The sequence below is a fragment of the Saccostrea cucullata genome, unplaced genomic scaffold (genome assembly GCF_032062105.1).
Source record: "Saccostrea cucullata isolate Sc308-1 unplaced genomic scaffold, CSIRO_AGI_Scuc_v1 ctg144, whole genome shotgun sequence".
NCBI classification, from domain to species: domain Eukaryota; kingdom Metazoa; phylum Mollusca; class Bivalvia; order Ostreida; family Ostreidae; genus Saccostrea; species Saccostrea cuccullata.
The window spans coordinates 144,143-158,472 of NW_026930936.1; the positions used below are offsets into that span (position 1 = coordinate 144,143).

At 34.3% G+C, this 14,330-nt stretch overlaps 2 protein-coding genes across 2 annotated transcripts; both read left to right on the forward strand.

Annotated features, from left to right (window-relative positions):
- The first annotated feature begins 3,020 nt into the window (after positions 1 to 3,020).
- On the forward strand, positions 3,021 to 5,547 carry LOC134230642 (D(2) dopamine receptor A-like). The gene has a single exon (XM_062712473.1). The coding sequence runs from the start codon at positions 3,109 to 3,111 to the stop codon at positions 4,612 to 4,614; it is 1,506 nt and encodes a 501-aa protein (XP_062568457.1). The 5' UTR covers positions 3,021 to 3,108; the 3' UTR covers positions 4,615 to 5,547.
- Positions 5,548 to 10,216: 4,669 nt separating this feature from the next.
- On the forward strand, positions 10,217 to 11,735 carry LOC134230675 (D(2)-like dopamine receptor). Its single transcript, XM_062712512.1, has one exon. The coding sequence runs from the start codon at positions 10,230 to 10,232 to the stop codon at positions 11,733 to 11,735; it is 1,506 nt and encodes a 501-aa protein (XP_062568496.1). The 5' UTR covers positions 10,217 to 10,229.
- Positions 11,736 to 14,330: the final 2,595 nt, after the last annotated feature.

The window sequence follows — 14,330 nt, forward strand, 5'->3', positions numbered from 1 at the left end:
CTCATCATATATTCATTTATTTGAATGTCCCTACCGTGGGTTAAACCAAGAAGTGAATCAAAAACAAATGTAAGACCTTCAGTAAGTAAGTGCTGTGTTTTCTAAATAAACAGACTATTACCAGAGACTCTATTCGGTCGGCTCTATTCGGGCCACTTTCCCCAGATCTGAGCTATTTTCCCTGACTTAATGTCAGTGCTATTGCCAGTCGCCGTGGACGACCACTCAGGAAAATAATACGATAGGCAGACAGCCAAAGCAGCTTCGGCTCTATTCGGGCCACTGATCTGATTCCCTACTTGTCTTTCCTAACACTTAGAACCCTTTATTAACCCTTACTTAATATCAAGCTTCTTCAAACGATCTGCGAACTAGAAAGACACAGAATCGCAACACCCCTAGTTTCTATATACACAGGGTGTTCTAAATGTAAGGAGTGTCAAGTCATTCCATTTTACCAGGACAAATATGGTCAATAAAACCCTTTGATTCAATACGATAGAAACATTGCAAAACATAGAGTTTTCAACATATACAGCTGTAAATGAATGCTTGATTGATTAATTTTTTTTTTACGCCGAGTCGGCAATTATTCAGCCATATTTCAGTGGAAATGCTTCATTGGCTGCAAACGATAGGGGCCGACTTACATCTACATTTTACAATTTATATGTTGTAATATTCCGCTATAACCTGCAAATAAGGTTTATTTCTCCCTACTTAGGCGATACTCCTGAGCAATGCACCGAGTACGATTAAATCGTATACTGACACTGGCTAATTACAAATAAGTTGATGTTACAGGGCTTTAAAAAATTTGATAAAAGTAATCTCACATTCTATGGTATATATAATAATGACCTTCTAAGCAACGAGAACTTATCATAAGGTTTAGAAAGAACATATCGCCAAAAAGGCAATTTTTAAGAAAGTTTTTTAATTATACCAGAAATGAGGATTCTGCTTTTTTTCGATATTTATTTTCACCACAGGAAATGACAGAACACATTAGCATCTCGACGATTATCCATACGTTACAAGGGCATTTATCATAGCAATTGTAGCTTAAAGCAAACAATGGGCATTGGGGGCAGCCGCTTGGTTGCTAGACTGAACCTAAACAATATTGAAAATAATATTCATTTTTTTAAAAGCAGACTATACATGTATAATCCTTGTTAAAATAAACCGACACAAATTTAGAAAATTTTATCTATAAACAGATACTAAGTACACAAAGAAACGTAGGATAACATAAATAAAATTGTGTTTGATGTCCGACTTTTTAAAATTATTACGATAAAAGAGTAAAAGAGGCACTGTGCTATGTGTAAAATAAAATGCACCGTCTTTGGTAAAAAAGAATAAGGGATGAGAAGGAGACAATGAGATAGGGAAAGCCAAAGAAAGAATAAGGAATAATTGAAAGAGGGGAAAACAAGAAAGCGATGGAATCATTTCATTTTTTCATAAATAAATGAAATCATCTATTTGCAGATTTAGTTTAACTTTAATTCACACACCGCGGTCAATCGAATCCAGATTTACTTATATGCGCGTGCTACCGATCGAATACATGTAATCGATATCGCTCATAATCTGATCATGGCTTAAGAATTTTTAATTGGAAAACACATCATAATTTTGTTTTAGAAATTTATTCAACTGTAAATGCTATTTGACAGCGTCTATATCATTTATACAGATGTTCTGCTCTCTTTGGACATCGTTTTTCTCTCTGTCTCTTTAGATAAGTGTCGAAGGATTACAATAAACGACCCAAAATGCTCAGGACATTGTTTCGTGTGACTTTTAAGGATTTTCCGACTCTTATATTAATACCAAGTTAATTTTTATAATAAAAACAGCGCATTTGTCACAAATGGCAAATTCTCGGCAATAGTTTGATTAGAAAATGATCTTTTTCGGAATGAGCATGGTGACCATCAAAACCCAAGTCTTCTGTCTTTGGAGCGTCGTTTATTCAATGTGCATAAAGTCTGTGTGCCTTCTTTTTATTTTATCTAATATGTTTTAAATTTAAAGTAAATATATATATTTTATGGATTTAACAATTATGTTATTGTAAAAGATAACTATTTTTCTTACAGTAAGTTAGTGATCTTTCATATCAAATTATTTAACAAAGGACCGTGGCATATCTCTTCCCCAGCTCGCTTTCACTGGGCAACAGAAGAAACATCATTTTTAATCATCTCCCTTTCTTCACTAGATCAATCCAATTAATGATTAAACGTTGCTATATACTCCTGCAAAGGAATTTCCAACAGAGACATTTAACTTTACAGCCGTACGTTGCTCGAATACGACTGAGTAAACCATATTTTGTCACATGTGATCTACATATTGACGTCATCTTCACATTGTGACGTCACAAACATGGGAAAATATGGTATTTGTGTAATATGTGTATGACTCTTGTGTGCCAAATTTCATTCTGATCTGAATTGTGGTTTTGTAAATATAGAGTTTGCAAACTTTTTGATCACCCCAAGTATGTCTATTAACCTGCTGTGTTTAATTCAGATTTTAATCAATGTGAGTATAGTTAGAGCTTATAGTATTGTTAGAATTCCTAAAACTTAAATTTAGGACGCGAAGGACGAAGATATAACATATGCTCATCTCAACTTCCTTAAATTGACAAAAAGGAAACTAAATTATATATTATGCAGACATAAGTGTTGATACATTATGTAAGAACACAGATTTATAGATATGGGGGAAACTTTACCACTTCTTAAGAATTGTTTATTTTTAATTTATTTTTTTAAAGATGAAAACTCAAGGAAGTGTTCCTTGTAATTGATAAGCTTTGGAAGTTATTTATTTGAAGACACAAATCTCAGTCTGTTTTCAGTAAGATCAGCCGGTGGTTATTCGTTTCATAGTTATAAGATATATTACATAACCACACCTTAATTATTGTTTTACCTTTCATAGTAAACAAATATATATATAAAAATAATTGTTTCCTTGTAAATAGTCAGGATGGGAAATATTTATTTTAAAGACATAAAACTCAAATAGTGTTTTAAAAGAGAGTCTTTTTGACACAGACTGTATAATTGCACCGAATTTTGAGGGATGACTAATATCAGTGTCAGTGAGTATGTCAAAAAACTGAACGATGAAGCGGTGGAGGCACTTATTCCCGCCATTATTTACGTTGTCATCCTCTTGGTCATCGGTGTCGTCGGGAACCCTGTCATTGCATTCTTTTATGGCTTAAAATTGAAACCGACTCCATCTTACATGTTTATTGTAGCTTTAGCCATTTTTGATTTTGTCGTTTGCGTTATTTCCATGCCTCTAGAAATCGTTGATTTAATTCGATTCTACACATTTGAGAGTGCCATAGCCTGCAGACTTTTAAGATTTGTGAACTACTTTATGGCCATATCAAGTGGATCAATTCTCATTGCAATTGCAGTTGATCGCTACCGGAAAATTTGCAAGCCGTTTGATTCCCAAATATCAATGAAAATGGCCCGGATAATAATAGCATGTGTTCTTTTGGGGTCCTTATGTATTTCGTGGCCAAGCTTCGTGTTTTATACCGTTGTGCAAGTGAATCTAACAGAAGTTGCTGGTGCAGTGGGTCAAGATTGTACCACAAGGCGTGACGATTCCTACAAACTCTATATTACTTTATACAATGGTATTTTATTTCTTATGTTCATCATATCCATTACATCGCTGATCGTTCTTTATTGTCTTGTTGGGAAACAAATTTTTAACCTTCGAGACTTCCGGTTTTATGCACAGCGAAAAAGAAAAAATTCTGCACCACCACAAAGTAGCATTACTCAATGTACAGAAGAATCAGGTGGACTTGGTTCCGTTGCAGATTCGAATTCCGCAGAAATTTCCAAGTTTGAAGAAGTCGTCGTGACTCCTAGTGGGGAAAGCAGACGACCTACAACAATCACGGCGATGAAATTCATGTCGAGAAACAAATCAACTAAAATATGTGAAAGCGATGAATCTAATATTTCTGATGGAATAAAACATTTGCCTGATGACAATCGTCCTACTACTTCGTCAGAGAAAATGTCTGTTTCCCCACGATCTAAATTTGCCTTGTCGGAACTCACTAACAGGGATTCTGCAAAAAAGGAATCCATTAGAACTGAAAAATTTATTCAAGTTCGGGAACCTTCTGAAGATTTTTCCAAAGAGGTCGACAGAACAACAAACACACCAAACACATTGGAAACAGGAAACGCAAAGCCCTCTGCAAATTTACACAAGGAGAAAATGAGTGTTCACAGCATCAAAACAAAAAAATACACAATAATCATGTTATCAATTACAATCGCTTTCATCGTAAGCTTTTTACCATACTTGTCCCTTATGACATGGAGAACATTATCAAAAGAATACGAGCCAAACCTGTTCTCGAAATCGGAACTGGTGGCATTTCAAATTTTTATTCGCTCATTCCTGATAAACAGTGCTGTAAATCCTCTGATATATGGTTTTTTGAATACGGAGTTTAGGAGTTTCATCATAGCGTGTTTTTGTTGCAGGAAAAATGCTCTGTCTCGCCCGTCAAGATCCAATAACAGTAGCTATTCAAAAACAAAATAGGTTAAAGTAACTGGAGCCCCTGCAATTTATTTTAAATTATTCACGTTCCTATTAAAGTACATCACATTAGAAACCTATGTAGGTATTTACAGTGTGTATATAGTTTTAAAGAGCAAGGTGTGGTTTCAATACAAATCCTGCCCTGTGATTTTCTTAAAAACGAAATTTAAGTAAAAGATGAAAAGTCATGCTTTCTTAATCATTGAAATTCCATGCAGAAAAATCGTACAAATTATTTTCCTCACATGCATTTATAAATGCTTATTTTGACGTCATAAACATGTGCATTTTCCCGTATTTTCTTAAAAAGTTGCAGAAGACACCAATTTTCAATAGAATTTTCTTTCAGATAAAATTGTCCACAGGCATCGCCCACAAAGATTTTCAGATATGTGATTTTTCATTGATTTTTGCACAACATATCTTAAAATTAAAGTAGACGACGGCTGTGGACACTATTATTTGAAAGAAAATTACCCTTGAAATGAGTCATTTTCAGACCTTTTCTGCTTAAAGTAGAGAAATGCATTAAATTAATTACGTCATATTTCCAGAATGGTACTCCTTTATGTCATATTCTTTTCTGATCTATCACAGTCATAAACTCGATAAATATTTAAGCCAATTTCAAAAACTTTTTGAAAGCATTGAATTTTTAGGGCACGATAAAGCTAAAACCATACCGTCTTCTTTGAACACCTTCACTGGTATATGGTTATACGACGTATCGATATGGGTGAAAAGTCTTGAATTATATACTAGTATACACATATCAATACATTTTAATATACCTTGAATTTTTTATTCTGTTAATCTAAATACATGTGAAATTTCTTCTCATGCATGTTAATTTTTAAATCGTGTTTCGGTGCTGATTTTATATGCTTATGATATTTTTGATAAAACGTACATGTATTGTCAATAAATATTATCCTCGGATACATTTATTTAATTTAAAATTGCCGATACTCTTACAATTATATCCCCCCATACACATACATATCTGATATACGTACTCACTATCTACAAACTATTGTAGCATTTGATACTCACTGCTACTCATCAGCAATAACTAAGTAGCATTATTTCTTCTAAATGTCATTTTTTTCTCTCTGACGGACTTAATATAATCACTATTGATTAAATATCAAAATTTTAGCCTTGGTGGGGGAAGAGTAAGTGGAAGGTAAGAAGAGGGTGGGTTAGGGAGGACAGGGGACGATAAGAAAAAGGTGCGGAAAATAGGGAGGAGGAAGGAGCAAAATAAAGCAAAGGAATGGCAGAAGAGGAGGGTCGGGGTGGGGATAAAAGGAATAATAGGAATGTGAGGGATCCCTCCACTCTTCCATTTGATCCCCTCATGTTGATTCTTTTTACATCATTTTCTTGTGTTTTCTTTAAAAAATTCTTTTGAAGTTTTAAATCCCGCCTTATAAGAAGACTTCAACTATTGTTATTATATTAATTAGATAATAATAATAGTATATTTTAACATAAAGGTGGGAAATAATCGTAATATTTATTGTAATGTTTAGTATTTAGAGTACAATGAATAGCCGTAAAAAGAAAAAACAGCTGTGAATCAGACATGTCATACATAGTCGTGTTTATAATTCTTTTATTATGGGGTATATCGAAAGTGTGTCTGAATGTCAATCGATAAAATTTCATCAGGATATCTAAATGTAGAATAAGAAGCAACAGCAAGATAATTCTTTTCATTTTCATTTCAAATAATTTTGTTAAATGGCTAATAACGGTTTGCTAATAATAAGGCATAGTCAAGATCCATAAGAATTTTAAAAGATAGTAATAAGACCCGGTTTCCAAAGACTACATAAATACTGCCGACGAGGAACACATGTACCTTCTTCTATAATCTAACTCATTACTTATGTGTAGAATCATCATCGCTCTCAGAAAGTAAGTTTGAAGATTAATTTGCCAAGATATAAAGTTTCACTTTTCTCGAAAAGCAGCTGTCTTTCATGACAAAAATATTCAATTCTAAAACATCAGCGGTGGGATCAGATGCCATAGACGAGTGAGCATCCCCTGCCGACCGGTCACATCCGCCGTGTGCTCCTTGTCATGATCGGGAAAATACGGAAAAATCCGTCGTCAATTCAGTGTATAAATAATGGACCGACAATTAGTATAAGAAACGTAGTCAGCATTTGACTCAATGATAAATTGTATTTGCTGACAAGGTCATTGTATCGACCATAGAACTTACCAAATGATTACTTTAAACGAGACTGCTGATATTTTTGTTTCATAAACTTGTTTGTCTTTTATAGTTGACGAATTACTCTCACACTATGACAGTGTACGGCAGCTCTTTTACGATATAAATATTTAGCTTAACATTTAATTCAACTAAAATAACAAAGCACAAATAAGTTGTCCTGGAAGAAAACGACAACCATCGTACCCTCAAATCCAGGCCTTTACATATAAGTGCCCCTAACACCATTACTATGACTACTAGAAAGGTTTTCTTATCCATCAATTCTGCACCCCCTGTAGATGAACAGGTTTAAATGTCCTAGTAAATAAGTCAGCATTTGACTCAATGATAAATTGTATTTGCTGACAAGGTCATTGTATCGACCATAGAACTTACCAAATGATTACTTTAAACGAGACTGCTGTTAGTCTTGTTTCATCAACTTGTTTGTCTTTTATAGTTGACGAATTACTCTCACACTAGGACAGTGTACGGCAGCTCTTTTACGATATAAATATTTAGCTTAACATTTAATTCAACTAAAATAACAAAGCACAAATAAGTTGTCCTGGAAGAAAACGACAACCATCGTACCCTCAAATCCAGGCCTTTACATATAAGTGCCCCTAACACCATTACTATGACTACTAGAAAGGTTTTCTTATCCATTGTCAATTCTGCACCCCCGTAGATGATACAGGTTTAAATGTCCTAGTAAATATTCAACTGTAAAAGTCAGTGCTTCTCGTAAAAGTCCTTTAGAAATTGTTCATACGTAGAGCATGCGCTTGCGTATCTATGTAAACTCCGTATGCAGGTGTACATAAATTGAACTGAATCAGTTCAATTTATGTACACCTGAAGACGGATTATGAGATCCAGAAAGCGCATATATATATATATATATATATATATATATATATATATATATATATATATATATATATATATATATATATATATATAAATATATAGTCTTGTTTAAATAAATAACAAAGCAAATTCCAGGTGGGGGGGGGGGGGGTCCAATCTCCCTAGCCACTCCCTGTCCCTGAAATAACAATCTATTGTGTGATTCCAATTAATTAGTTGATTTTTTCCCTTTTGACTAATTATACATATTTTGTTTCTTGTGTTTATATTACTGTAAATCACTTTTTATTCGCGAAAACTTTATTTTGGCGTAATTACGAGAGACGGTATGCTCGCCAAAATTTCATTCTCGCGTACAACAAAATTCCATAAGATTATATAGAGCAATGACCACAATTCGTGAAAATTTTGTCTCCCTTAAAAAGAGTCAATGACTATCTCGCGAAAATAAGATGTCGCGAAAATTAAGTGATCTACAGTATGTCTGTCTAGTGTCTATTTGGCTGTAGAAACTTTAACCTTGCCCATAAGTTTTAAGTGGGATGGGCTATACACATGGCTTCCACATTTCATAGGTTTATTTCTTGTGACAAGACCTTTTATTTTGACCTCTTGATCACTTGACCTAGGATTTTTACACATTTTTACAAGAAAAATTCCAAACTTTAAATTTGGCCTAAATTTTGATCAGTAGGTGCTAGAGCTTTCATGCTTAACATGTATATTCATTATGAACTGTCAACAGGTATAAATATGTTTGACCTTGACCCTAGAGTTTGAACCACTTAAAAAAACATTTTAACCTTGGCAATTAACTTTTGAACAGGGAGTACTAGGGATTATTTATTTCACATGTGTATTCCTTGTGATAAGACTTTCTTCTGATACCAACAATTTGAACCATTTGACCTTGACCTTTGAGTTTGACATATATTTGAGAAACTTCAACCTTCGCCATAGGCTTCCATACAGGGGCATCAGTGTTTCACAAACACATCTTGTCTTCATTATTATTTGGTGGTGTCTCCATATGAGGGAAAAGTTCCCGAGAGAGATGTATTCACAACAAACAAACAAATTACTAAAAAAATATAAAACATGAATATGTTGGTAATGCATATCTCTGCAAGAAAAAACAGCTTTTCATATACTGTAACCATATTGTAACCCTTTCAAAACACTCATTTGAGTTTTTCTGGTTTCCTTATCATATAACGTCTGTTGTGACGCGTCGTCCATCTGTTTGTCTGAAAACTTTTTACATTTTTAACTTCTCTAGAACCACTGGGCCAATTTTACCCAATTCATATATGTACATTTGTATGTCAGACTGTCCATCTGTCTCAATAAATTTAACCTTGGTCATCACGGTCATATCTACTGAATGAGAAGAGACAAGGCATTCATATTAAACTTATGTACTAGTATTTACCTGTGAGAATGGCATGATTTTTTTTGTGACCTAGAAGTTTGACCTACTAGCAAAAAAGATAAATTGTTATAAATTCATCATTTTGAAAGAGAAAAGTTAGGGCATTCATATCATAATGCATGTACATTATTATTATTACCTGTGATAAGACCTTTCCAAATAAATCATGACTTTTAACTCTGTGACCTTGACCTTGAAGCCTAACCTACTTTTCAAAAATGTTGCATTTGCTTATAACTTTTGATTGAGAAGAGATATGACTCTCACATTTGACATGTACATTAATTACTCATAAGAATTCAAGATGATTCCCAGCATGCGATGCTTTTTTACCCCTTGACGTTGATGCTTTACCTAATTTTCAAAATATTTAACTCTCCTAAAAGATGATTAGGCTTCTGAGTAACATTAAGGAGGAATTCAGAGAATACAGGGCTTTTTGCATAAAGAACGTAATTTTTCCACCCCCATTTTACCCCCCGGGGCAAAATCAAAATTCCGAAAACTTACTGAACATCTACATATCACCACCAACCATCTCCCAAAAGAAGATTAGGCCACTGAGTAAAATGTAAGAGGAGTTCAAGGAAGACGGGGCTTTTTGCATAAAAAACGTCATTTTTTGACCCCCATTTGACCCCCTGGGGCAAAATCAAAATTCCGAAACCTTACTGCACATCTACATGACACCACCAACCGTCTCCCAAAAGATGATTAAGCTACTGTGTAAAATGTAGGAGGAGTTCAGGGAAGAAAAGTGTGACAGACGGACGGACGGACGAACATGAGTAACAACAATATACCCAAACTTTCTTTATAAAGTGCGGGTATAATAATACTCTTTACCAACAGAATCAGTAGAAGGTCTTCCGTTGGAAACGGAAGACCTTAATAATCTTAATCACAAGCTTAAGAATCAGCAGAAGGTCTTCCGTTGGAAACGGAAGAACCTAAATATAATAATCGTTTCCTTGTAAATAGTCAGGATGGGAAATATTAATATTAAAGACATAAAACTCTGATAGTGTTTTAAAACAGTCTTTTTTTCATAGACTGTATAATTGCACCGAATTTTGCAGGATGACTAATATCAGTGCTAGTGAGTATGTCAAAGAACTGAACGATGAGGCGGTGGAGGCGCTTATTCCCGCCATTATTTACGTTGTGATCCTCATGGTCATCGGTGTCGTCGGGAACCCTGTCATTGCATTCTTTTATGGCTTAAAATTGAAACCGACTCCATCTTACATGTTTATTGTGGCTTTAGCCATTTTTGATTTTGTCGTTTGCGTTATTTCCATGCCTCTAGAAATCGTTGATTTAATTCGATTTTACACATTTGAAAGTGCCATAGCTTGCAGACTTTTAAGATTTGTGAACTACTTTATGTCCATATCAAGTGGATCAATTCTCATTGCCATTGCAGTTGATCGCTACCGGAAAATTTGCAAGCCGTTTGATTCCCAAATATCAATGAAAATGGCCCGAATAATAATAGCATGTGTTCTTTTGGGGTCCTTATGTATTTCGTGGCCAAGCTTCGTGTTTTATACTGTTGTGCAATTGAATCTAACAGAAATTGCTGGTGCAGTGGGTCAAGATTGTACCACAAGGCGTGACGATTCCTACAAATTCTATATTACTTTATACAATGGAATTTTATTTCTTATGTTCATCATAGCCATTACATCCCTGATCGTTCTTTATTGTCTCGTTGGGAAACAAATTTTTAACCTTCGAGACTTCCGGTTTTATGCACAGCGAAAAAGAAAAAATTCTGCACCACCGAAAAGTAGCATTACTCAATGTACAGAAGAATCAGTTGGACTTGGTTCCGTTGCAGATTCGAATTCCTCAGAAATTTCCAAGTTTGAAGAAGTCGTCGTGACTCCTAGTGGAGAAAGCAGACGACCTACAACAATCACAGCGATGAAATTCATGTCGAGAAACAAGTCAACTAAAATATGTGAATGCGATGAATCTAATATTTCTGATGGAATAAAACATTTGCCTGAAGACAATCGTCCTACTACTTCGTCAGAGAAAATGCCTATTTCCCCACGATCTAATTTTGCCTTGTCGGAACTCACTAACAGGGATTCTACAAGAAAGGAATCCATTAGAACTGAAAAATTTATTCAAGTTCGGGAACCTTCTGAAGATTTTTCCAAAAAGGTCAACAGGACAACAAACACGCCAAGCACATCGGAAACCGGAAACGCAAAGCCCTCTGCAAATTTACACAAGGAGAAAATGAGTGTTCACAGCATTAAAACAAAGAAGTACACAATAATCATGTTATCAATTACAATCGCTTTCATCGTTAGCTTTTTACCATATTTGTCCCTTATGACATGGAGAACATTATCAAAAGAATTCGAGCCAAACCTGTTCTCGAAATCGGAACTGGTAGCATTTCAAATTTTTATTCGCTCATTCCTGATAAACAGTGCTGTAAATCCTCTGATATATGGTTTTTTGAATACGGAGTTTAGGAGTTTCATCATAGCGTGTTTTTGTTGCAGGAAAAATGCTCTGTCTCGCCCCTCAAGGTCCATTAACAGTAGCTATTCAAGAACAAAATAGATAAAGTAACTGAAGCCTATGCAATTTATTTTAAATTATTCACGTTTCTATTAAAGTATTTCACTTTAAGAACCTATGTAGGCATTGACAGTGTGTATATAGTTTTAAAGAGCAAGGTATAGTTTCAATACGAATCTTGCCCTGTGATTTTCTTGGCAAACGAAATTTGAGTAAAAGATGAAAAGTCATGCTTTCTGAATCATTGAAATTCCATGCAGAAAAATTGTACAAATTATTTTCCTCACATTTATAAATGCTAATTGTGACGTCATAAATATGTGTATTATCCGTATTTTCTTAAAACTTTGCAGAAGACACCAATTTTCAATAGAATTTTCTTTCAGATAAAATTGTCCACAGGCATCGCCCACAAAGTTTTTCAGATATGTGATTTTTCATTGATTTTTGCACAACATATCAAAAAATTAAAGTGGACAATAGCTGTGGACACTATTATTTGAAAGAAAATTACCCTTGAAATGAGTTATTCTCAGGCCTTTTCTGCTTAAAGCAGAGAAATGCATTAAATTAATTACGTCATATTTCCAGAATGGTACTCCTTTATGTCATATTCTTTTCTGATCTATCACAGTCATAAACTCGACAAATATTTGATTCAATTTCAAAAACTTTTTAAAAACATTGAATTTTTAGGGAACGATAAAGCTAAAACCATACCGTCTTCTTTGAACGCCTTCACTGGTATACGGTTATACGACGTATCGATATGGGTGAAAAGTCTTGAATTATATATACACATATCAATACATTTTAATATATCATGAAGTTTTTATTTTGTTAATCTAAGTACGTGTGAAATTTCTTCGCATGCATGTTAATTTTTCAATCGTGTTTCGGTGCTGATTTTATATGCTTATGATATTTTCGATAAAACGTACATGTATTGTCAATAAATATTATCCTCGGATACATTTATTTCATTGAAAATTGCCGATATGCTTACAATCATACCCCCTACACATACATATCTGATATACGTACTCAGTATCTACAAACTATTGTAGCATTTGATACTCACTGATACTCATCAGCAATAACTAGGTAGCATTTTTCTTCTAAATGTCATTTTTCTCTCTGACAGACTTGATATAATACTATTGATTAAATATCAAAATTTTAGCCTTGGTGGGGGAAAGAGTAAGTGGAAGGTAAGCAGAGGGTGGGTTAGGGAGGACAGGGGACGATAGAAAAAGTCCATAAAATAGGGAGGAGGAAGGAGCAAAATAAAGCAAAGGAATGGCAGAAGAGGAGGGTCGTGGTGGGGATAAAAGGGGTAAACAGGAATGTGAGGGATCCCTCCACTCTCCCATTTGATCCCCTTATGTTGATTCTTTTTACATCGTTTTCTTGTGTTTTCTTAAAAAAAAATTCTTTTGAAGTTTTAATCCCGCTTTATAAGAAGACTTCAACTACTGTTATTATATTGATTAGATAATACCGGTATTAATAGTATATTTTAACATAAAGGTGGGAAATAATCGTAATATTTATTGTAAATGTTTAGTATTTAGAGTACAATGACTATCCGTAAAAAAGAGCTGTGAATCAGACATGTCATACACAGTCGTGTTTATTATTCTTTTATTACGGGGTATATCGAAAGTGTGTGTGAATGTTAATAGATAAAATTTCATCAGGATATCTAAAAGTAGAATAAGAATTTTAAAATAATTTTGTTAAATGGCTAAAAGCGGTTTGCTAATAGTAAGGCATAGTCAAGATCCACAGAATTTTAAAAGATAGTAATAAGATCCGGTTTCCAAAGACTACATAAATACTGCCGAAGAGGAACACATGTACCTTCTCCTACAATCTAACTCTTATTACTTATGTGTAGAATCATCATCGCTCTCAGAAAGTAAGTGTGAAGATTAATTTGCCAAGATATAAAGTTTCGCTTTTCTTTGAAAAGCAGCTGTCTTTCATGACAAATATATACAATTCTTTATTTATTTCGGGAAATGTCTGTTTAAAAATTATAAGAAGTCGTGCACGAAGGATTTGGAGATAACGAACAGTATTCAATATCAAAGCCCATAAAACAATACAAAATAGAAGCAGAGCAAACGCGTACCTCTAAAACATCAGATGTGGGATCAGGTGCCATGGAGGAGTGAGCATCCCCTGTCGACCGGTCACACCCGCCCTGTGCTCCTTGTTATGATCGGGAAAATACGGAAAAACCCGTTGTCAATTCAGTGTATAAATAATGGACTAACAATTAGTATGAAAAACGTCAGTCGGCATTTGGCTAAATGATAAATTGTATTTGCTGAAAAGGTCATTGTATCGACCATAGATCTTAGGAAATGATGACTTTAAACGAGACTGCTGAAAGTCTTGTTTCATCAACCTGTTTGTCAATAATTTACCTCGATTTAGGAATTGCTCATACGTAGAGTCATCAATTTTATCATAGTGCTTGGTTGATAGATTATCATTAGTGTCTTTTTCAAGTAAAATATCCAAGTATGAAACAGATGTATCAGACTCTGTGGTATCTTTCATCTCAAGCTGACCAGGATATATCGTATCGACATAGGAATGGAAATGTTCATTGGTAATTGACAATAC